At 42.6% G+C, this 25,139-nt stretch overlaps 1 protein-coding gene across 1 annotated transcript in view; it reads right to left on the reverse strand.

The window, feature by feature from the left end:
• Positions 1-238: 238 nt before the first annotated feature.
• Positions 239-25,139, reverse strand: part of LOC138605301 (butyrophilin-like protein 2) — a 123,081-nt gene continuing 98,180 nt past the window's right edge. The window contains exons 6-7 of the mRNA XM_069677441.1: positions 1,166-1,273; positions 239-976 (exon numbers count right to left, since the gene is read on the reverse strand). Of these exons, the coding sequence (XP_069533542.1) occupies positions 945-976; positions 1,166-1,273 (140 nt within the window). The 3' untranslated portion in view covers positions 239-944. The remainder of the gene's footprint in view (positions 977-1,165; positions 1,274-25,139) is intronic.

Consider the following 25,139-nt stretch of genomic DNA (forward strand, 5'->3'; position numbering starts at 1 on the left):
CTGCCTGTGAGATTTACAGTTTCACATTTCAGAACAAAGCTCAGAAATACATCACAGACATTTGAACTTTTTCTGAGACCATCAGGCTGTTCTGGTCCGAGCTCCTCAGCTTTGAACACGTTTATAAAACTGGCTTTTATTGGAAGTTTACTTTAATCAGGTCCAAAATCAGTGCATAAGTATAAAAGAGACGCAAATATCATCAGAAAGATTTAAAAAGAACAAAAGAAACGCAGAACAGAGTGCAAGACATCATCATTCTTCCTCAACAACATTCAGACAATCATTTTGCTTTGAAAGCTTCACAAGAGTTAAACTCAGAGTTCATTTATTCTCACTGAACAGAATGATTCATTAATATCACTTCTGTCAGCATTTAAGGCCACTTTCTCTCTTCTGTTGTCACCTCGTTAACTCCAATCTGTCTCTGACCTCTGTCTCATCCCGATCACAGTACAGGTGCTCCAGCTTTTATTGTGAAGGACTGACAGTGTTGCATGTTAAGGTGCAAGGTGGTGTATAAAAATGTTCTGTGTCTTTGTTACATATAAATCTCAAAGAGCGACAGTATGCTGTAATGAAGAGATAAGTTTAGATCTTAGATAAATGTTCTGACAGTATAAAACTATTTTCCACTCTTTTGGTGGATTTTAAAAAACAGCTACGCTTAAAAAAACGACTTCCTTCAGTTTTTGTCTGAACACATCTGAAGGTAAAAGTCCAGTTACATAAACATGTGGTGCAAATTTCAACACAATTTCCATAAATTGGCATCCTGCCTGAAGTAAGTGAGGAGCAGCCAAAATGTCCTCACCATCACACAGCACGGTCTGAACCTCAGACTGGTTCTCACACAGTTTAACAACAACACACACAAACTGGAGCAGCCGACTTCACAGCACATGTAAAGCTGGTTGTCTTGATCAGTTGGTTTCTATGTATTATCAGGCGTCTGTTTGAGGGACTGCTGTCCTTCCTGTAGGATCAAAGGAATTAGAGTCAAAGTTCTATTCAAGACAATCACAACTGACTCCATCGACTCTGAGTGTAAATACAAGCTGAATACTGCACGACTGAGGAGGTCAAACTACTGTCAGGACTCTGAGCTGGAGACACATGGAAATCATTTATGGATATTTTGATACAATTGATGATCTGAACTTACCTTTTTTAGACTTGTAGAGCTTATGAACGAGCACAACCACAACACCAACAACACCAACAAAAAGAATGCCAATAACTCCAGCAACGATCCATCCAGCAGAGGACTCGTCTGAAACGGAGAACACAGAGTTGTTGTGACTCTCAGAGTGTAACTGCAGATCACACACAGCAGACTGGACGTCACAGCCGACACAAAGAGAACAACTAAAGGTGAGCATCCCCCTGAAATCTAAGCTGTCAAACTGTGTGCAGATAAAAGCAGCACTGGGATGAATCTCAGCAGGAACAGTGATGTTAGCTCTGATCTGATGCTCAGTCTCCTCCTGCTCGGCTGCACAGCTCACAGGTTGCTTTTGGTTTTGGTCTCAGTAGTGAGGAGGGGGATGTTGGAGCTTCGTCCTGTTTCTATTGACTTCATAAATATAGATTTTAATTCAATGTTTGACACAACGGTCTAATTAAAGATCCTCTGCTCTTAAAGAAAACAAAGATAATCACACTGATTGGAAAGTTTCTGGATGATTCTTTGCAAAGATATGAGCTCTCTTCCTGCTCAGGTAGCCATATTCTAAGTTACACTGCCTCAGTTTGCAAAGCATTCTGGGAACTTTCTTCTAGTTTGGAGTCTGCATGTGAAAACGCTCCATTGAGAGGCGTTTGGAGGGTTAGACGACCACTACACCTGGACTGAGAGAGAAACAGGACACACTGCTCTCTGCAGGAGTCCAGATACATTCAGGGGGAGAGTTCAGAGGTCGGGCTCAGTGGGACAACTGGGGCTGCTTCCCAAGTCTCTTGTTTGACATCTCCTCGCTCCTCGCCCGAACCGGAAGTAGTTCCGGAGCCGCCATATTGAGGACCGTCTCAAAGCTCTTATCGCTGCTCGGAGGAGCGAGGAGAGAGGAGGGAGTTCCGAGGAGCGATAAGCGAGGATACACGAGAGCAGCCTCCACGGAAGTCTTTTACTGGCCGACGCGCCCCCTTATTACAGATCAGTTAGTGATTGGACGCTGCAGCAGATCGGACTGATGTGAAACTTCACAACATCACCGGAGTTTCATATCGCAGAGAGGAAGAAGCGGACCTTAAAACAGACTTTACAGGGCGCCTTGAAACCGACTTTAAACAACGTCGGTATAATGAGTCGGTATTTGACAAGCTGAGATCGTTTAGAACGAAATATTGATCATAACTTGTCGTAAAATATATAAAATGCAGTGAATAACTGCAGATTTGATTTGTTTTCTGGGTCAACATCTGAGTAGAAATAAGTTGTCTAAAAATCAAAAGCAGCAAAAACAGATTAATTTCTATTAAATGTAATCTAAAGAAATACCTCTCGTCATGATCAGTTATTTCCCTGCTAACTTTTATTACAGATGAATGAATGAATTCAGAGGGAGCAGGAGAGTCTCTCTGTCAGCAGGTAACACTACGTGTGAGAGTGATCATCAGTGAGGTCGGGTTTGATCAGCGTGACGTGATTTCTATTTACCCTGAAACTTTGAGCCTAATCAATAATGTTCATAGTTCATGAACAGACAGTATTTGGGCTTATTAGATAATTAATTCAGATCAGATGATCAGTGATCAAAAATGTAAATAATGAACAAATAATATAAAGACACAGTGCTGTAAGAAATGTCCGTCTGGCTCTGCAGCAGGAACACAGACTGCAGCCTGTTCTTCATGTGCAGGTGTTTGTTACACAGGTAACAGGTTACAGAGAGGAAACACTGTTACTGTGTGTTTATTAGAATGAATACAGTTCACATGTGTGCAGACACACACAGCTGTTAAAGCAGACTGACAGCTGATCCAGCGGTGATCAGATGACGCGATAATCACAAACGGACGTCGCAGCACGTGACGCTTCATCGGAAAGGACGTCTCATGTCTCTTAAAAAACATTCCCTCGTTTCCTCTCTCCTCTCTTGGTTTCCTCGCGTCTCTCCATGCATCTCTGGTGGGAGGGACTAAGACGCAAGTGAACGACGCAAGTGAAGGAAACATGGATGCAATTTAAGAGACTTGGGAAGCAGCCTGGGATGCAGCCATTATAGTGGACTCAAATTATCCCACAATGCATCAGGAGAAGCAGTGCACACCTAAGCAAACACTATATCCCATCATGCATTGTGCTGAAAGAATAAAAACAGCAGTGACATCATTAACGGAGCAGAGAAAATGAGGCGAGTAAAGGTTTCATGTTCAGATGAGCTCATATATTCGTCTGCAGAGAACTCTTTAATAGTGAGCAGGAAGTAGTGAACGAGTGAACGAGTGAATGATGTCACACATTAAATGTGAGCTCTTCTTGCAGCACTGACGGCTGCCCAGCGATGTCCACATTAAAACCATGACGTGCTTCTTGGTGGAGGGTCGGCTCTCCAGTTATTGGAGCTCAATGTGAGCAGAGCGACACACAGTCTGGATTTATGCAGCATGAAGCTCCAACTCTTAAAGACAAACACACTTTGAACTCTTTAATAAAAGGCTGCAGAGATGATTCAGAGGTCGTTCTGAGCGTCTCTTGTACAGACTGAGACACAGTTTCACATCTCTACACACACAGGGAAATATTTCAGCCTTCTTCAGCTCGTATTTCTGAGCTCACAAAAGCTCACAGTGTAATATTTATTATATGACTGGAAAATGTTCAACATTACAATCATTTATTTTCCTGTGAAAAAACACGAAGCGTCCTGATTGGTGAGTTTGAAAACATCCTTTCTGATCAAATCCATTGAGAGGATCTCTCATCAGATTGTGCTGCTTTAATATTCAGAGTTACTACAGTTATAAAAAGATCATTCATGTTTTAAACTCGGAGCTACCACCTGAAAGTCAACTTTAAATGACTGTCAAATATTACTGGACCATATGAAGAGCTCCAACATGAAGGGATGCTGTGATCATGTTTGGTCACAGGATTATTTAGTGTTTATTGATGCTTTTATTTTGAAAGAGCTGGCTGCTTTAGGTACGGATAGGCTGGGCAGGCACCTGTGAAGGTGTTTGTTTGTTTACCTGTGAGAGGAACACAGAAGACGCCGACGATCTTTGTTTGACGGCACAAAGTTTAAATAAACCTCAAAGAAATTTATTCTTGGCTGGAAAATTCAATGTTTTGATCCCTGCGTGAGATCCACTGCCTGAGCCTCAGCGTCTGTTTGATTCTCAGGCTGTTTTATTATCTGACATGAGGACAAATCTCCACCACACTCATTCAATGTACGACAACTACAAACACCTGAGAGTGTTTCCAGGTGTAAATCCCCCTGAGTACAGAGACATGAACATACAGCTCATGTTCTTCTGTTTGCTTCTACAGAGGAAGTGTTCGTCTGTTCTCATGAATCCTGAGCAAAACCTGACAAGTTTCTTTCACCTGGAGAAGAAACGGAATTTTATACACTTTGAAGTCAATGACTAAATGCAGCTCACAAGTCTTTGCTGTTTTATCTCTCGAGAACTCGTGGAGTCTCTCGTCCTGCAGCTCGTGAACTGTACCGACACTCCTACACGCTAACTTTCACCATGTTCACTCATCAGCTCCTACTTCAGCTCAAATCCTTGTTTCTGTTTGACTCAATCATCGGGAACGTCACACGATAACTTGTGGTCTCTCGGGCGCTGCTGTCCGACTGATAAAGCCCTTTAGATCCAGCTAATGAGCCTCGTGTTTCAAACGTCATCGTCCACATCGGCACCAATAATCTCCTTAAATATCCGTCTGAACTGTTGAAAACAGTCTGTGTGTTTGAGCGCGCTCAGAAAAGTGCTGTATAATAAAAGTGTATTATAGATCTATTTGACACACTGCTGGCTTCTCTGACCAACACACGACTAAACACATATTCCCAAACTGAACTGTGTGAGCGAGCAGAAAAAGCTCGGTAGGATTCAAACTTCAGACAAAGTCGTTTGTTTTGTTTTACGAGGACGTGAATCTGAAAGTGAAACATTTAGTTTCCTGTGAGAATATCAAACCTTAATAAGCCGTCATTTATAAATAAGCCGACTGTATTTATGTGTGATTTGACATCAAACAAATCACAGCTCTGAATGTGATTGTTTCTGCAGCACGCTCACAGTTCATCCCTCCATTTAGCTCACAGAGCAGGAAAGGCCTGATGCTCTGACAGGAAGGATGTTAAAGGTCTTCTCCAGACACGTCAAAGGATTTATGATCACATGACTCCAATATTGATCAGACACAATCACTGTGTGCAGCTCTGCTCCCCCATCAAACACATCAGCTTCTGTGCTTCATGGTTTTAGATCACCTCCACCTTTAGAGCACCTACATCCTGTCTCTGTCACACCTGCATCACCTGCCTCTTGTGCCCACAAACTCAACCCTCCACAGTTTGCTTGTGAAAGCAGCAGCAGAAGAAGAGGCTGCTGTCCTTCCTGTGTGTGATATGAATAAAGAGCAGCTGCAGTAAAGCCTGTTACAGTCATGTTGTTAGAGTTCAGCTTTTAACACTGTGAGAGCCCACATATCTGCAGAGTGGACATGATGCTGAAGTTTACACGGCTCTTAAATGGTGCAGGGTCAGACCACAGAGGGTCTACAAGAGAGGATGTGAGTCTGTGGAGCTCATCATTACATCTTGTGTTCATTTCTGTGTACAACAATAAAACATGTGTTCAAAAGTGTCACATTTAGTGGTCAGGAACATTCCTGGATTATTAACTCTGTTTCTCTGTGACGCTGTTTATGTCTAAACAAATGAACACCACACATTTATCTTTACATTCTCTTCTCACATGTCGTATATACATTAAAAAGCTTGGTGTAAAATACCCCCTGTGCATACTAGTCACAAAGTAACACCTTGATAGTTGCTTAAAGAGGGTTTGGGGACAGAAGAGATCTCTACAATCGTTTCAGCAATAATGAAATACAAACATTTGTTATCACATAAAGGTCTTCAGTATTTAGACCCCTCTGTCCTGAGAGCCTGACTGAGACTGAGTAGGACGATTAAAGTCTGGAGATTATTAAAAATAAAATCACCTTTTGATAATGTGACTTTGTGATCTTTAAAGAACTGTGAGCACATGCAGAGAGTGACATTAAACAGAGTGAACTCAACCTGACAGCGCCCTCTAGTGGACAAACACTGAAACAGAGGAATGTATAACTCAGCTGCTGTAATTCTGGATTAATAAAATACTCTCTCTCTAATCTGACTGTCTAATCAGAGCGAACTAAACCCTCAGAGAGCTTGTATTTATTTCTGTTGCACATGTGGAATAATAATTATTCAATCAATAAACCGTTTTCTTCACTTGTGGCTCAAAAAAGTTTCTAATTCTCAGGATTTAAGTCTCTAAATCGTCCCTGTGAGGGTTTTCCATGTGACCTCAGGAACGTATGAATATAATATTTAGTGTTTGTGTGACGTTAACTAAAACCTTGTGTGTGGAATGAGCACGTTGTGAAACTGATCAGACTGATCTCTCTGTTGTTCTCCTCTAGACGCTTCCTCTGATCTCTGCAGATTCTCAAACTTCTACGTAAAACTGAACTTTAACTCAGCTTGAAAACAATTGTGCAGACGTCTTCATCACATCTGGCTTTGCTTTCAGTCTGTTCACACATTAAATGTTACAAAGCAAATTAAATGATGTAAATATAAAGACAAAAGGAAGAATCTCAGCGTTGGCTGACGGCTCTGGAACTGCTTCTGTGAACACAATAGGAACAATGTTGTTTGAAGCACTTGCAGCATTGCAGCATAAGATTAAAGATTAAAGCCAGATTTCAGCTCATGTTTACAAAGCGCTGAATGGTCTAGAGCAGCTGTTTGCGAAGTGTGGGGGGCGCCAGAGGACTCCAGGGGAGGCGCAGCGTGAGAAAAAATAACGTGAAATGGAGCGAGCAGAATGACAGTATGAGACCTTGTTGAGAACAAGCAGTCTGTGGAGACTGACGGGGAATCTACAGGTAACGCATTTGAAGCTTATATTTGACACGCGCAGGACAGAGACGCTCTAATGTTATTCAATGCTGCAGTCTCCAGCAGCCGCGTATGCTGCGCGGGAGGCGATTTTCTGCTGCTCTGTTCGTTTTACGTGTCGAGTCTATTTCTCCCCGCTGCTGCGCGTCAGTGAAGCGTAGAAAGCCATCGACTGCTATGTAAATACATGCCCACAACCAAGGAGTCCATGTTAAACAATGTGATCTCTTCATTTTGGCCACTTTGATTTCAGCCACCCCACTTATGGCCAGGAATCACAACTACCATTGGCTGACTGTGAGACTCATCTTTGCTGTAGTCGCAGTCGGAGAAGATTACACAATAGATGCTGCCATGACGCTTACGTGTCGCGCACATTCCTCTGACGCTACAGTGTTGGTGTAGATCAGGGGGGGCCAACCCTCCTGGACGGCTACCTTCATAGACGGATTACCACATGGGCAAAGTGGGCACATGCCCAGGGCCCTGAGCAAAGTGGGGGCCCTTGGCTTTAAGAATGAATATCCTGTAAAGTGTTTCTTTAACAATGTTGTTTGAATAACGTAGTTTAAGTGTTTCTTCGTTAAATTCCGTAGATGTAATGACGTAATAACATTTTGAAAATCGATTAAGTGAGTCGGCAAAATGCGAACTGCAGACAGAGAGATGCTAAAGAACACGCTTTGGTACATGAAATATCCTCCATTTTGACAGGGGACCTGGACGCTAATGCAGCGCAGGATGTGGGTTGCCCCATGCTATTGTACGACCACATTTTTGTGCATGGTGAGGGTACACGCAGTGCAAGTGTACTAGGCCTTTTTGCATTTGTGTAGGGCCCTTGGCAAGTTTGTGCCCAGGGCCCGTGGTCATGATAATCCGTCCATGGCTACCTCCCTGCATGTTTTAGGTTTCTCCGCACTCTAACACACCTGATTTGAATGATCTGCTCGTTATCAACCAGCTGAAGCGTCTCAGGGGATTGGTAACGAGCGAAACATTCAAATCAGGTGTGTTAGAGTGCGGAGAAACCTCAAACATGCAGGAAGGTAGCCCTCCAGGAGCAGGGTTGGCCCCCCCTGGTGTAGATTCTCAGTAAAGGTGATAATAAGAAAGCAATACTGACAATTAGTTCATTGCTGAAATATGAACATACATGCATGATGTTGAGACAGTGTTATGAAATGCAGCCCTGATAGTGCGCACTCATGATTTTGTTTAGTGTCCGACATTGATGTGTTCACGAAATGATAAAATTGCTCAAACAGTTCTTACACTGTCTGACTTTAGTTGTGAAACTTTTCCGTCTTTTTCAGTTCAGCTAATGAATTGTGGAGGATTAATTATTGAATAATTAATTTGAGGTGGGGGGCGCAGCTGCTTTCATGTTCTTTCAGGAGAGGCTCACTTTGAAAACCTCTGGTCTGGGGCCAAAATACATCAGTGATCTACAGACACAGAGCGAGCCATCCCGACCCCTCAGGTCGTCAGGGACAGGTGTGCTTTCTGTCCCAGAGTCAGAACCAAACATGGAGGAGCAGCGTTCACTTTTTATGCTCCGTATATCTGGAACAAACTCCCAGAAACATGCAGGTCTGCTGAAACACTCACTTCTTTTAAACCAAGGCTGAAGACTCACCTGTTCACAGCTGCTTTTATTACATTAATTTAATACATTTATTTTAATTCTTTATATCTGCACTGTAACTTTTACTCTTACATTTTATAACGGTCTTTTTATATTTCAGCTTCTGTTATCACTGTTTATATTTTATCTTCACTTTGCTTTTTAAGTCTTCTTTCATGATGTGTTTGTTTGCTTTTGTTGTCTTGTGTGAAGCACTTTGACTTGTCTTGTTGCTGAACTGTGCAACATAAATAAACCTGCCTCGCCTTATTTCCCTGAACTCTCTCATTCTTCCTGTGATCTCTGCAGATTCATGAAGCTCAGTCTCAGTCTGCGTAAAACTGAACTTTAACTCAGCTTGAAAACAATTGTGCAGACGTCTTCATCACATCTGGCTTTGCTTTCAGTCTGTTCACACATTAAATGTTACAAAGCAAATTAAATGATGTAAATATAAAAACAAAAGGAAGAATCTCAGCGTTGGCTGGCGGCTCTGTAACTGCCTCTGTGAACACTTCTGCGTTATATTTTATACCTCCAACAATAAAAACGCCCAATTCAGAATTTAATTTACCCCCACAAAGGGCGAAGGAGGGTAAAAGAAGAGCTGGTGGCTTTGACAGCAGAGAGGATGAAGGAGGTAAACTGTGTCCCTGCTGGTTTTCTAACGGACTGCTTTCCCTGAGACAGAGATCAATGTGTTTCTATCAAAGCAGCAGCTGTTCACACATTCACAAACATATTTAAGGTGATTTTCAAGTCGCATCTCATCTTTACTGCGCAGACAATGATTGTATAAGTGAGCACTCACAAAAGCCACATATGTAAAAATGTTCATGTAAAAAAAATGGTTTTGGTTTGGTTTTTGGAGTGGAGTCGGGTTTGATCTCACACGAGCAGAAACATAACGCTTTCTAATTCTTCCTGAGGAAATACTCTAATCACCATATAACAGTGCAGTATTCTTATTTAGAGCTATTAAATCATCAGAGACCCTGGAATTTCAATTTATCACCAGTTTCATTAGAGGGATGGATTCACCCAAAAAAGGTGCGGGGGAGCAACTTAAGAGCAAAGTACCTCGATGGGTTACTCTCATCTATTTGCACTATTTCGAGAAAAATCACTTTGAGTTCAGTCTGAACAAAGTATAAAGTTTAAAATTATCTCCAAATGAAATCACTAAAAGAAAGAATCTCACCTTGGAAGTACACAGGGAGGTCATCATTCGTTTGATGGCAGATCTCCTTCTGAGTGACAACACAGTTGTAGCGGCCAGTTGTGGTCACAGTAGTTTGGAGGGTGATGTCGTAGCTGCCTCCTGTTTCTGTGACCTGTGGTTCTTTAGCATGAAGGATGTTTCCAGAACTGTCCTGCCACTCCACTTCAGGTTTAGGAGAAGCTCCTTGAACTACACACTGCAGCAGAGACCAGTCACTTGTCACTTCTATTGCCTTGACTGATGGCCTGGGACATGTACCTGTGTACAAATAATAAACTTTAGATTATTCAGATCATTTAAAGCATGAGAAATGTAATAATATGATTATTTTGTTTGTCACGTATCTGCTTGTATAAGTGTTTAAGAGACAAAAACAAACAAGCTAAATATACGGCTCAATAACACGTCCAATAATATTTCTCACAGGGCATGATGTGATGAAGGACCAATCAGCAGCCCTCTACATCATAACACAGCTGCTTGGTGTGGTGGAGTGTCCTTTGGTCATCGTTAAAGGGCAGCAGACACACAGACTTCACCTTATGGAGGAACTTTATTAAAAGGCTTGTTGGACTTTACATTGAGTGAGTAAAGTGAGTTGTCAAATCCCTCGTCTTCTTTGAACTTAGAGTTAATATAAAGTCATATAATGTAGGTTAAGGATGACATCACAGTTTCCTCTTGCTTGTTAGAGATCGTTAGAGGCCTGTTAATGATATAAAGTGTTCTGTGTATGTTGGTGAGTTTACTGTATCTTACTGACAACTTACATCTGTCCATCGGTCTCTGACAGACTGAATAATTTGTGGTACTATTGGCAATATATTTATAGTATAAGGTTTTCTGTCATTTTGTTATCTTGTTAACACTGATAATGAGCAAACTGACTGCTGTAGAGACAGAAATGGGCTTTAGGTGTTTTTATTAGGCTGTGAGATTGAATCTTCTCTTATAGCCGATATCTGAGTTCCTGTGCAGCATATGTCCAACTTTTCCGTTTGGATTTAACTAGCTACTAACTTTGATTTTATTTTCAGAAATAATCTAAATGTTTGAAGGCATAAGAGCAGTTTTTCTTCTGTTATGTTTAAATAGTCCGATTTTTGATTGTTCTCTAAACTCTGTACATTTGTACACCTCTCTGCATCTCAACTAAAATAATGAATCATCAAAACAAGCTGCAGTCTGCAGAAAGACTTTAAAGTTGATCAACATCCCTCTAAATGATTGTAACAGAAACTGATCAGTGTAACCTTGATGTCTGATTTTCTGCAGAGCTGTTGAATAACGCTGCTTTAGTTTGAGATTGTTGTCTTCAGTTAAATCAAATCAAAGGATGATGTCCAACACAGAGAGTCATAAAGATTTGAACGGTTTGTGAATCAGGCCTGTGGATGTTTACTCAGCACATACATGTGACAGGTAGTGGGTGACATCTTCATAATCAGGACTCACCTGCGATGTTTTCCTCTGTTCTGTCCTTTAAGATACACTCTAAAAGGAAAACATAAAATAATAAAGGTTAGTGTTTGTTGCATATCATCAGCATGGCACAGAGGTAATACTGGCATAAAAATAATCTGTTATCCCTTTTATAAGACATCTAAAACTTAAATTAAAAAGCCACTGTCTCTGATTGCACAAACGAGCTTCCTGGAGGAGGCTGGTCTGAGTCAGTCCTGGATGATAAGAGTCAAAGAGTCTCCTCTGATCAAATAATCAGGATATGTTTGACTTTTTACTGTTGGTGGAGCAGTTTGTCTAACAAAACTGATCATCACCTTCCCTTGTTGACCTGAAAGAATTAGACATAATGGGATATGCTTACTTGTAGCGTTGAGGCAGATAAGAAAAATAATTCCACCCACTTATCTGTGTCTCAAATATAATTCTACAGCCGACAGCCTTAGCTTAGCTTAGCTTAGCTTAGCACAAACACTGGAAACAAAGGGAAAGAGCTAGCCTGGCTCTTTATTCTACCAGCACCTTTAAAAAAAACAAAAAAACTAAAGCATCAAAAAATGTGAATTTGTGGTTTTCACAGTGTAGTAAAGTGAATTCTCCTCTTTAGTTGTTTTATTTGTTTGAATTAAACAAACTAGAAAAATATTCAACTGTGTTAAAGAAATACTCACCAACAATAAGCTCAACGCGGGATTTTATGTCTGACTGATCACGGTGAAAGATGCAGGTGTAGTTTCCTGTGTCAGCCAGCTTTGTTCCTTTGATAACGATGGAGGCATTACCATTCTGTAGATCGTTCTCAAAATGAGATACCCGTCCTTCGGACCGATCGATCCGACCTGCTTTGTACATGTACACCTCCCTCACCTCACCGACTTTCTTCCAGACAAAGAAAGCTCCCTTAATGTTCGTAGAGCCGAAGGAACAGGGTAAAATGGCATCACTGTCTTCTTCCACGGTAACTTTGATGACAGCCGGCCCTGAAAGACAAAAACATCTGGTTATTATTGTGTTAACATGCAGAGTCATCATGTAAGAAAGAATAAGATAAGATGAATAAGACAAGTAAAACCACACAAACAGGTATTTCTGGTTGGTTGAAAAAATAAGCACGCGTGGGAGAGAGAGAGAGAGAGAGAGGGAGAGAGAGAGAGAGAGAGAGAGAGAGAGAGAGAGAGAGAGAGAGAGAGAGAGAGAGGGAGAGGGAGAGGGAGAGAGAGAGAGAGAGAGAGAGAGAGAGAGAAGTGAAGTGAAAGAGAGAAACATACCTTTCTCTGGATTCACTCAGATATGGTCACTAACACATTAAACTCAAACATCACCTGGGCTTGTTCAAAAGCCTGAGAATAAAAGCATCCAGATGATTACGAGTTGGTTTGCAGCTGATGTTCTCGTCTTTGTCCCTTCAGACTAAATTCACCTTAACAACTGTAACACCTGCCCGCCTCATGACAACAAGCTGGCACGCTAACAGAGACAACATAATGGTGGGAAAATCTTCATGTGCTGATGTTTCAGATACAAAAGAAGAAAGGACAAGCCTGAACTACTTCAAGATGTCTCCGTCTTGACATGAGGAGTTGTGTGGAACTTAATCATGTTTAACAACATACAGATCAAACTCAGATGTATGTTGGTTTTGTTGCAGTAGCTATCTGAGTACCATAAAAAATCTTGTCCACAAACAGGAAGCCCTGTCACCTCCCTCCTCACCTCAAACAACCTGACAAGAGGAAACAGGAGCAGAGACAGAGCGGACGGCTTGCTTTACTTTGGGAGGACATATTGTAAACAGAAATAATGATCCTGCACAGATTATCACAGCTGAGAGTTTGTAACAAGTGTGCTCTGAATTATTCAAACATCTGATTCTGACACCTTTAATGTGACGTTTTCCACAAAACAATGTCTTTACTTTAAGAGAATTAATCCCCTTTCACACATGCACTGCACTCCTGAAAATGTCCCCTCATCGTCTGGGTGGGCTGCATGTGTGAACGCAAACAGATGAATTATAGACCCTGACTATATGCAGACTTTTCCCTGCAGCCTCCTGGTAAAATGTCTGCAAGAAGTCGGGGTGAGCCGACGTGTGAACGCAGCAGGTAACAGTCGGGAACATTCACCATGAGGGAGTGGGCGGGGTGATGACGTTTACATCATGTGACCGGTGTGAAACCAGAAGAGCGACACATAACGGGATGATTAAAACATCCTAGGTTTAAGAAGAAGGATCGTTTCCAAGGCGACAGCAAAGATGTCTGCAGACTGGAGAGAGGAAGAGATTCAGGAGCTTCTGGCTGTGAGGGCCGACGCTGAACTTGTTGCCAGTTGCGAGGACCACGGCGTACTGTTTACGTCATGACCCCTCGAGTTGAACGTCTGAACGTCTTTGACCTCTTTTCAATCTGCGTAAATGAGGTTACAACATCAAAGAACACAAATGTGTTTAATAATTCTGATGATTTGTTTAATTTAATGTTGAATGAGGGACATAATTCATTATTGTGATGTCATTTCTGCGTCATTATGCGGCGGTTGTTTCATACAAAATATCATAAGTATGACGCGATTAGGGCTGTGCTGCTAACAATGGCTGTATATAAAGATGGACGACATGACAGCTCCCGAAAAGTGAAGCCACAACCTCTCTATCGCCCCCTGCTGACTGGCTGCAGTATAGGTCATATATAGCCAGCTCCTCAGGTCAGGACTCAGCTGTCCACCTACATCTAAAGGACAAAGGACACTCCTTTGAAGACAGCAAGGTTCACATCCTGGCCAGAGAAGAAAGCTGGTTTGAGAGAGGTGTCAAGGAAGTCATCTGTGTTAAGCTGGAAAAACCCTCCATCAACAGAGGTGATGGCCTGAGACACCACCTATCACCCACTTACAATGCAGTGCTGACTTCTCTGAGATCACACTCACACTCAGGATCATGTGAGCTTATCGACCCATCAACAAGAGGGGACTAACTCATTTATTTGCATTGTAGAGGATAAAAAATGTAATGATTGTAAATCAGTGAAATATGTAAACTTTAAGTCTTTAAATTGTCTGTGAAAAAACTTTTAAACCAACATGGAATGTTTTTTAAAACCTCTTTTCTGGGTACCTCGGCTCTACTTACAATACTAGAAAATACTATATAAGAGTATAAATACTACACTGCAGCACTCTTTGCATCCCTGTTACTTCTTATTCCTTCCTTAATGCCTGGCCCGTTATTTTGTTTGTTGTTTTCCTCCTGTATTAAACTACTCGTTATATATTTATTGTTGCTAATGTTCAGCTTTCTTGTCCTTGTTTTAGCTGTATGTCTGTGTATCCTCTAAACATTCTCCTTCTAAGAGCCACACCTTGCTGGACTCCTTCCTTGTGCATTAAACACGTTTCCAGTAAAGTTTCATCTGATAAAAAAACATTTACTTTTGACACCTCCGCTTTCTTTAACTTTGTTCTCCACGGCGTCTCCAGACTCTGTCACGTCTGTCACATGTGCTCAGTGTGAACCTGCTCTCATACGTGAAGAGCACAGCGCACCAATGGCGAACCTGCCAATCCTGGTGTTCTCTGGCAAATGCCAATCGGGCTGCACGGTGTTGGGCTGTGAGCACAGGTCCCATTAGAGGACGCCGGGCCCTCATACCACCCTCATGGAGTCTGTTTCTGACAGTTTGAGCAGAAGCATGCACATTAGTGGCCTGCTGGAGGTCACTTTGTAGGGCTCTTGCAGTGCTCCTCCTGTTCCTCCTTGCACAAAGGAGCAGATAGCGGTCCTGCTGCTGGGTTGTTGTCCTCCTACGGCCCCTTCCACGTCTCCTGGTGTACCGGCCTGTCTCCTGGTATCTCCTCCATGCTCTTGACACTGTGCTGGGAGACACAGCAAACCTTCTTGCCACAGTGCGCATTGATGTGCCATCCTGGATGAGATGCACTACCCGAGCAACTTCAGTGGGTTGCAGACACGGCCTCATGCTACCTCTAGTAGCGAGGGCAAAATGCAAAGGTGACCAAAAATCAGCCAGAAAGGATGAGGACAGGGAAATGGTCTGTGGCCACCACCTGCAGAACCATTCCTTTATAGGTGTAGCGGTAATCGATCCACAAAAAAAGCTGCTTGAGGGAACTTGAAGCCTTTCCAACTCATGCTGGTGTGTAAAAAATGAGGTCCTCCATCGTATGCGTTCAACACTTTATTAGATCACAACATTAATAACACCTACAAAAAGACGGGCGTAAAACGACTGTACCAAAAACTCATTTTCTCGACACACACACAGACACTGTTGAAAAACTGTGTGGCTTCCACTGATTCTCATTTCCCTAATCACTGATCACCTGTGTCTCCCCTATCTAGCCTCCATGTGACTAATCACCACCTATGCCCACAGCGGTGCAGGTAACCAATAGCAACCAAAGTGCCTATCATTAACACACACCCACATTCACGCACACAAACATACACAAGTCTAAATTGGCTGCAACACTGGCCTTCCTCACATAAAAAGACATCGGCGTTTTAACTCGACCTTATGATCAGATAATGACTTGGTGAAATTTATGGAGGAGCAGATCACCTTCTTCTTCCATACAAATACTTCACCTGAAACCTCCAGCCTGACTGTTTGGGATGCTCTGAAAGCCTACCTTAGGGGACAAATTATTTCCTACACCGTGAATATGAAAAAGAGTGCCCACAAAGAACGACTAGAATGAGCCACTAAAATTACAGAAATAGATCAGCAATACGCTCTAAGAACCCAGACTTATACAAGAAGCCAGTGAACTCCTCTCGACACATCCAACTGAACGCCAACTTCTGATGAGTAAGAGTTTGTTTTGTATCCATGGTGACAAATCTAGTAAGATTTTAGCCAATCAGGTGAGAGGATTCAGAGCAAAGCAACACATCACAAAAATTCAAATGGATGATGGCAACATGACCCAAGATCACTCCAAAATTAAAGATACATTCAGGAATTTCTACTCCCGATTTTTTAAATCGCTTAAACATCCCCACGATTTCCTCTGACAACTAAATGAGATGAGATGAGCCAATATCAAAAGAGGAGACAGCTGCTGCTCGGTAAACTTCCAGCATCATTTAATGAAGCATGTTTTACTCTCATTGCAGAGAAAGGCAAAGATCCAACAGAGTGCTCCTCCTATAGGCCAATCCCCTTATTAAACGTTGATGCCAAAATTTTGGCTAAAGTTCTGGCCCGTAGGCTGGAGGACATTTTACCATCAATCGTATCCGAGGATCAGACCGGCTTTGTCAAAAACCGCCACTCCTGTTTTAATACCCGCTGCCTATTTGACCTTCTGTACTGTCCCTCCGACCCGGTCCCCGAGTGTGTCATCTCTCTCGATGCGGAAAAACCGTTTGATGGCGTGGAGTGGAAGTACTTATTTTCTGTTTTGGTGAAATTCGGCCTCAGACCAAGCTTTATCAAGTGGATAAAATTACTGTATCTTTGCCCTACTGCCTCAATCCTCACCAACTCTCAACAGTCACAACCCTTCAACCTCCAAAGGGGTACTCGTCGAGGGTGCTCCTTAAGCCCACTACTTTTTGATCTGGCCATAAACACTAGCAATGTCACTCCGTAACTGCGAGGATATTTCAGGGATTTGGAGGAACGGAGTTGAACATAAAGTGTCCCTCTACGCGGATGATCTTTTACTTTTCCTATCAAGGCCGGAGACCTCCCTTCCCCCCATGCTGCACTGCTTAGATTCTCACTCCCTTTTCCCCCAATAAAATCAATTGATTATGGATTATAGAGTATGGGTTCAGTTCAGAAAACACATGGCTTTTCTCTCTCAAGTCCTGTTTTATCCAACCATCTTTTTCAGCCTTCCTCACTTGATTCTGCGTTTCAGGAATGGCACAGAAAGGGTACTGAGCGTTTTAAAGATCTTTTTATCAATAACAGCTTTGCAACATTTGAACAACTCTCTGAAAAGTTTAACCTACCTAACACCCACTTTTTTAGGTACCTGCAAACCAGACACTTTCTCCATTCTCTGATACCAAGTTTCCCTGAGGCATCTGATACGTTGATGCTTTTCTTGGTCTACATCCGTCACGTAAAGGTTTAATATCTATCATATATGACAAGCTGGCAGGTGTAAGACATGCCCCTCTCCACAAAATTAAAACTGCCTGGGAGCTGGATTTGAACCTCTCACTGACGGACGACGTTTGAGATTCAATCTTCAAGCTGGTTAATTCAACATCCCTTTGTGCCCGTCACTGTCTCTTACAGTTTAAGGTCGTGCATAGGGCCCATGTGTCCAAAGTCAAACTCTCGTATGTACCCGGATGTGAATCCCTGCTGTGACAAATGTAAGGGAGGTGAGGCCTCCCTCATCCACATGTTCTGGACGTGTCCTAGTCTGGAAAAATACTGGAGAGACGTTTTTCAAACCTTATCCACAATCCTGAATTTTGACCGAACTGGAGAGGAAGATGTGCGCCTAACGCCAGTCGGGCGCCGCATGCTGTCGTTCGCCTCCCTTTTGGCCAGGCGTGCAGTATTACTAAGATGGAAGGATGCTGCCTCGCCCATCCACGCTCACTGGCTGAGGGACGTTATGTCCTGTCTAAACCTTGAAGGTCAAGGTCAAGGTCAAGGTATCTTTATTTGTCTCCCGTGGGAGAAACTTGTCTCGGACAGAGGAGTCTGCTGCAGACAGGACATTCCACCCACAACAACATTCCACTACACACATACAATAGTCAAAAATAACAATGAACAATACATAATAAATAAAATACTCAGCAGAGTCACATAAAGTGTAATTCGTAAAGTGCTATTCATAAAGTGCAATTCATCTCTGTGCAAATTCAGCGTCACATAGCCCCTGATCATTTCCGTCCATCCTGAACAATCTGCCCATTAATGAGCTTGACTGAGAGTGGGATGAACGAATGCTTATGTCTGTTGTGCTTACATAGAGGGACTCTATACCTCCTTCCTGAGTTCAATAAGACATATTCAGAGTGCAGTACGTGAGATGTGTCAGACAAGATGTTATCCGCAAGTCTAAGGATTGATTGTTCAAACAGGTCTTGGGGAGTTACAGGTGCTGTCATACCCATGATTTTCCCTGCAGTTTTAATCAGATTTAATATCTGAGCCTTTGATCTAACTGTTAGGTTGCCGAACCAGCTGATAATGCCATACCGTAAGACAGATTCAATGGTTGCTCTATAGAAAATCAACATAATAGTCCTACAGACACCAAACACTCTGAGCCGACGTAGAAAATGCAGGCGCTGGTGGATTCGGGCACAGACACTTGCCACTTGCGTGCCAGCTTAAGTCGCTATCAATATGGACCCCCAGATATTTATAAGAATGAACCTGCTCAATGTTACGTCCGTGTATGGCCACGGAGCTGTGATCCCCAACTGACCTTGGATCCATCAGCATCTCCACTGTTTTACCAGTATTAATCTGGAGTTGGTGAGCGTCACACCAGCTCACAAACCTGTCCACTCCAGATCTGTGGCTGTTAAAGTTGGTATCCGTTTTTAACAAACTAAGTATAACAGTGTCGTCTGAAAATTTCACCACATGCTGGTCCGGCTGGGAGCTGACACAGTCATTGGTGTACAATGTGAATAAAAACGGCGAACTGACGCAGCCCTGAGGGGCACCAGTGCTGCTCAGTACAGTATCCGAGAGAGCAGAGTTAAGTTTAACCTGCTGGGGCCTGTTTGACAGGAAAGAATAGTACCACTGGATTAGGAAGGGGTTCACGTTCAGCTGAGTCCGTTTTTGAAGGAGGATGTGTGGCTGGATACAGTTAAAAGCAGAGCTAAAATCGATAACAACTAATTTGGCATATGCAGAGGGACTCTCGAGATGTTTTAAAACTAGGTGCATTATAGTTAAAATGGCATCACTCGTACTGCGTCTCCTGTTGTACACAAACTGATGTTGGTCTAGGTGTGGTTCCACCTCTACACGAAGCTCTTGGATTAGCAGTTTCTCCAAAGCTTTCATAACGTTAGAGGTTAGAGCCACCGGCCTAAAGTCATTATTCACTCGAGGGCACGCTTTCTTAGGAACTGGAATAATAACTGATCTTTTCCAGAGCTCTGGTACCGCATGAGTGTCAATGGAGAGCTGGAACAGTTGATGCCAAGCTGGGGTGAGTTCCTCTGCAAATGTTTTTAAAAGAAAAGCAGACATATAATCTGGCCCTGTCGCTTTGTTAGTGCACATTGATTTAAAAACCTGAGTGACTGATTGTGGGTCCACTGTGATTCTGTCCTCGTGCACATTACAATTAACCCCTTCTAAAACTTTCCTGCATTCCCCTTGATTATCAGTTTCAAAACGCAGATAAAAATCATTTAGTTCATTGGCTTTTGCAATTTCATGATTGGTAACCACCGGTTTTCTTTTTGTGTCCATGTTTGTCACGCTGCGGATAGAGTCCCAGTCTCTTATTGTTCGACCTGGAAAGGTCCCGTTCTGCACGTTCCTTATATTGCAGCCGAGTCGCCCTGACCCCTGCAGTGTCCCCTGATTTAAAGGCCATTTTCTTCCTGTTGATACATTCCCTTATTTCCCGTGTGATGAAAAGATCCACTACTCAGTTTGTAACTCAAATATTAAGTTCCAAAGGGTGTGGGGACCTTTCCTGAAATACTTTCAGAACCTCCAGTCAAACTAAAGGTGTATATCCTGACTCTCTTTATGTCTATTGTCATTCTGTTGATTTCTGGCAGTAACATTCTGTATATTGTTTCTGTGAATGACGGTGGGTTGTCCTAGACTGCCACCTGGTGGTCAGTCATTGGTGGTGTAGCGTCAGCTGAGCGGTGCGACGGTAGATAAAGGGGGAGGCAATTAGGTGGTGTAATCTTCACCTGTGTACCTCTTCACCGCCTGTGCTCTCACCTATTGTCTCCTCTGGTTTGGCGTGGCGTTGGTGCTGCTCAGTTTCTCCTGCGTTTGGCAACCTTTCACGGGTTATACCGAGTAAGTTTTCCCCCTTTTTAATGCTGTTTGTAATTATACACGATCTCTGTCATGTCGATTGTGTCGCTGCGGTTTGTAATATCGAGCTCATGTGCCATTGTTGTTGGGTTTGTTAGGAAGCAGACGGTCTCCAGAAGGCATCACCTTTGACCTTTCCTAATAATTAGCCCCCTTGGTAGTGGAACGAGGTGTGTCGTTCTCAATGTCTGTGTGTTTATAAATCCTTGGGATGTTTTTGTCTTTATTTCTGAGTGATGCAGCTTACACAAGTTGATCATGAGTTATTGGTTGAATTTAAACAACCATTATTGTTTTGTCTAATTCATGTATTTTTATTATTATTATTTTTCTGTCTATTAAATTGTGGTTCATTGCATCTATGGATTTCAGAGTACCTAAAATCTGAATGTGGAGTTCATGCTCAGTAAAGTTTTGTTTGTCCAATATTAATTATGAAGCTGTAAATGAAATAGTTGCATGTATATTAACACTAACCCTTTTTCCTCTTTTTCCTGTATTTCTTATCTATAGTTTTCACGGTGCACCATAAGCAACTAAATTTAAGCACCAGTATGAAACTCTCCGCCTCATTCATTGGGACCAAGGGCCAGCTACAGTTTATCACGTGCTGAACCCTCCTTCTTTTATGTTCTTTTATTTAACCTTATATTTGCCCTGTTTTCCTTCTCTTTTCTAAATATACAACCCGACTTTCAGCACTTTCCTAATTTCCTCCTGAGACGAAATAGGCTTCCCTTTGACACACGGGACTCCGGCTGGTAGTTGGGGCTAGTGGGGGTGAGGGATGATCGCTTCGAGTTTATAAGTCGTGCTCTCTTGCTATGGATGCGCTTTGTTTGATCACATCTGTTGTGCACTTCACAAACTCACTGTGTGTAATTTGCTTAATTGTTTAAACTCAATAAAAATATTCTTGAGAAAAAAAAAGTTGTCTGACGTGTCGACAATATTTTCTATGAAACCAAAGTTATAATAAACTGTGTGTTAAAATATGAGTCATGGGGTCTTTAACAGCATGTTCACATCTCGTGTTATCAGAGCTTAACTATGATACAAACACTCAGTGGTCACTTTGTCAGGTACACCTGCATCATCTCCTGCAATCCAACACACCTGTAGTTTAATCCCTGAGCTCATGTTAGTGCTGCTGTTGTTCTGGACTGCATTATATTCACGTGTTTCTAATATTCTGACTGTCTCATGTTTGTAACCAGAGGAGCCAAACATGAGAAACAGCTCTCAGTATGATGGAGTCAAGAGCAACATCACCTTTACCTGTGACCTCAGTCACAAATATATCAACACATTTACACATTTACAACAAAGTCAACACAAACTGAACGTTAGAAACTTGGTAAAGGTCCAACTGATGACACAACTGTTGGATTTTATTGCATTAGATTGTATTTGTTGTCTCTTCCATGAAGCTGATGTGATACACAGCGCTGCAGGCGTAGGAATACAACATCCAGCCAACATCTGCAGCAGCGTCCAATCAGAAAGCCCTCAACAACGTAACCATGGAGATCATTTCAGCCTGACGAGTTGCAGCTAAACTTAGAAGAACTAAGTTTAAAGTGTCCGAGTGAAACATTAAAGTCAGATACTAACACTGTGTAAAGGAGCAGCAGCTGTTTGTTTCTGTCTTTAGATGCATGTTTGCAGGAATGTGTTAGTTTGACAATAATATGTGTTCATGCAGTTTACACTGAGAGGGAAATATGCTGCACAACACACACAACTGGGCCTTTCAATGTTACATTATTATTGTCATAACTTATTATTATATTATTGTGTGAAATATGATCCAACAGTCCTTTAAGTGTCGTGTTAAATCATGTTATATCTCCTCTTCTCCTCCCTTGATAAGGGATCACAAGTCTGGGTGTTCGGGTGTTTCACTGGGTGTCCCCCAGGGGTCAGTCTTGGGTCCACTCCTCTTCATCATCATCTACCTCCTCCCCCTGGGCACAATCCTCCATCATCATGGGATCCATTTTCACTGCTACACCGATGACACACAGGTCTACATCTCCTCCAAACCCACCGCTGCCATCCCTCCCCCCACCCTCATCACCTGCCAGGAAGACATCCTGAGCTGGATAAGCAGGAACTTCATGAAGCTCAATGGCAATAAAACCGAGGCCCTGATCATTGGCTCCAAATCCACCCTCACAAAATCACAACACACCCATCATCATCGACGGATTTCCTGTACCCTACTCCCCCCAAGTCAAGAGCCTCGGCGTCACTCTGGACAGCACCCTTTCATTTGCACCTCACATTCCAAACATCACCCGGACTGCCTTCTTCCACCTCCAAAACATCTCCAGACTCCGCCCATCACTGTCCCAATCCAGCTCCGAAATCCTGGGTCATTCATTTGTCACTTCCCACCTTGACTACTGCAATGCCCTCCTCACTGGACTCCCCGCCAAACTCATCAACAGACTACAAATTATTCAGAACTCGGCCGCCCGCACCAAATCATCTGACCACATCACCCCTATTCTCATCCAACTTCACTGGCTCCCGGTACAATACCGCATCCAACACAAAAACCTCCTCCTCACATACAAAGCTCTCCACCACCTAGCCCCTAGGCGACCTCCTCCAAGATCACAGCCCCTCCTGCACCCTCCGCTCAGCCTCTGCTGGACTATTAACCATCCCCACATCACGCCTCAGCACCATGGGTGCCCGAGCCTTCAGCTGCTCGGCTCCCAGACTGTGGAACTCCCCCCCCACACACATCAGACAGTCAGACTCCATCACAACATTCAAATACAAACTCAAAACCCACCTGTTCAAACTGGCTTATTCACTCTGACACTGTGCACTACACTTGCTTTAGGTTGGTGTCTGGTTTTGATAATGTTTGATGTTTTATTTTATGCTTTTATTCCCTGTAAGGTGACCTTTGGTGACCTGAAAGGCACCATCAAAAAAAATTTATTATTATTATTATTAATATTAATACCCTTACCTGTGCAGTGGGAGGGCTCTAACCTGTTAAAATGCAGGCAGACTGCTCAGGTGGGCAGTGTGAATCAGCAGTAAGGCTGATGTCTCCACAGTGAATTTCAGGTGATAGTTCAGTGATTTAAATTGGGGTTGTATGATGTACTCATCAACAGTAAGTGAACTACATACAGTAGATAACAGTCGGCACTGTTAGGAGAAGCCGGCCGGAGTTCCTACACGGGAGCTAAGCTACATACCGCTGCAGACAAACTTTAAAGTTCATGTGTCCGCTGTATTTTTTATTATTGTCTTTATCCGGGATAAAGGATAAAGAATAGTTAAAGTTAAATATTTCTCAAATGTCAGGATGACACTGATCTATAATTGGCAGTTGTCTCATTAACATGCTGATATGTAACTGAAGTCCTACTTCCCAGGTGTTACTTGTTGTGAGCAGGTTAAAAGCAGACTGAACTAACCTAACATGACAGCTGAAGATCAACTGAAGATCTTAAAAACAAACGTTTTCAGGATTAACTGTTTAATGAAAGAACTCACCAACAACGAGCTGAATGTGGAATCCTTGAATCGGCTGAAGACGTGTAAAAATACAGGTGTATGTTCCACTGTCAGCCACCTTCGTCTTTCTGATCATTATGGAGGCGTTGCCGTTCTTCAGTTCTTCTGGAAAATGTGAGACTCGACCTTCAAACTGTTCATCTTGACCTGTACGGCCCTTACTGTAAATAAAACCAGCATCATACACGAACACCTCCTTGTGACCGTCTTTCTTCCAGACAAACAGCTTTGACTCGATGTTCTGCTTGGTGCTGAGGGAACAGGGTAATATAGCATCCCCGTCTTCCTTCACGACAACCTTGACAACATCCAGCCCTGAAAGACAAAACATATTTCAATCATTATGTTTAATGAGAGAAACCAGGTCAGAGCAGAAAACCACAGGAACACATTCAGCTCTCACCTGATTCACTCAGTCAGAACACGTGTATTTCCATACTGCCATAATATAAGGATGTGAGGTGCTTTATAAGTCACATGACACACTTACTGTGAGAGCTGTGTGTTTTCTGACGGTTTGGGACAGGTATCAGAAGGTTTCTCTGTACTGTGTATTTGAGTTTTACATATTGACAAGCTTTGGAAACTAAAGATGTTCTGAGACCATTTGTCCTTCACGATACTAGGTCCGATACTTGAACTTGGGTACCAGCAGAGACTGCGTACCTATCTTATTAAAGACCTACAATTATCCATAAAGGAATCCTCCCCTCTAAAACAAACAGACCCTGTCATTAAAACAGATGTCGCGACACAGCTGAGACTACATTGTAATGACTTGAACGACAATAGAACTCTTCTTTGTGGGTTTTTAATCAATGGTGAGTAGTGGAGTGGAGTCTATAGTTAATCTCTATTTACAGATTCTACACGTATCACGGCAGCCCTTATTGCTAACTGCTGGCTACACCGGACACGCCCGGCATGTTCACCGTTGTCCCCAGAGGCTACATCGTCGTCAGACTATAACCGATGGGTTTCGAGATTGTAGATATTATAGCTTGTCAGATGGAACGGTGCAGAAAACCAGATTTCCGTAGGTTTACATATTCATCAATACAGCATATCAGACTACAGTAATTCTTGTAAATGTATTAGTGGGCAAATAACTGATGGCAGTT

Source organism: Semicossyphus pulcher, unplaced genomic scaffold, assembly GCF_022749685.1.
Source record: "Semicossyphus pulcher isolate SPU_LCO1_2020_fin unplaced genomic scaffold, fSemPul1.0.p SCAF_3, whole genome shotgun sequence".
Taxonomy (NCBI): domain Eukaryota; kingdom Metazoa; phylum Chordata; class Actinopteri; order Labriformes; family Labridae; genus Semicossyphus; species Semicossyphus pulcher.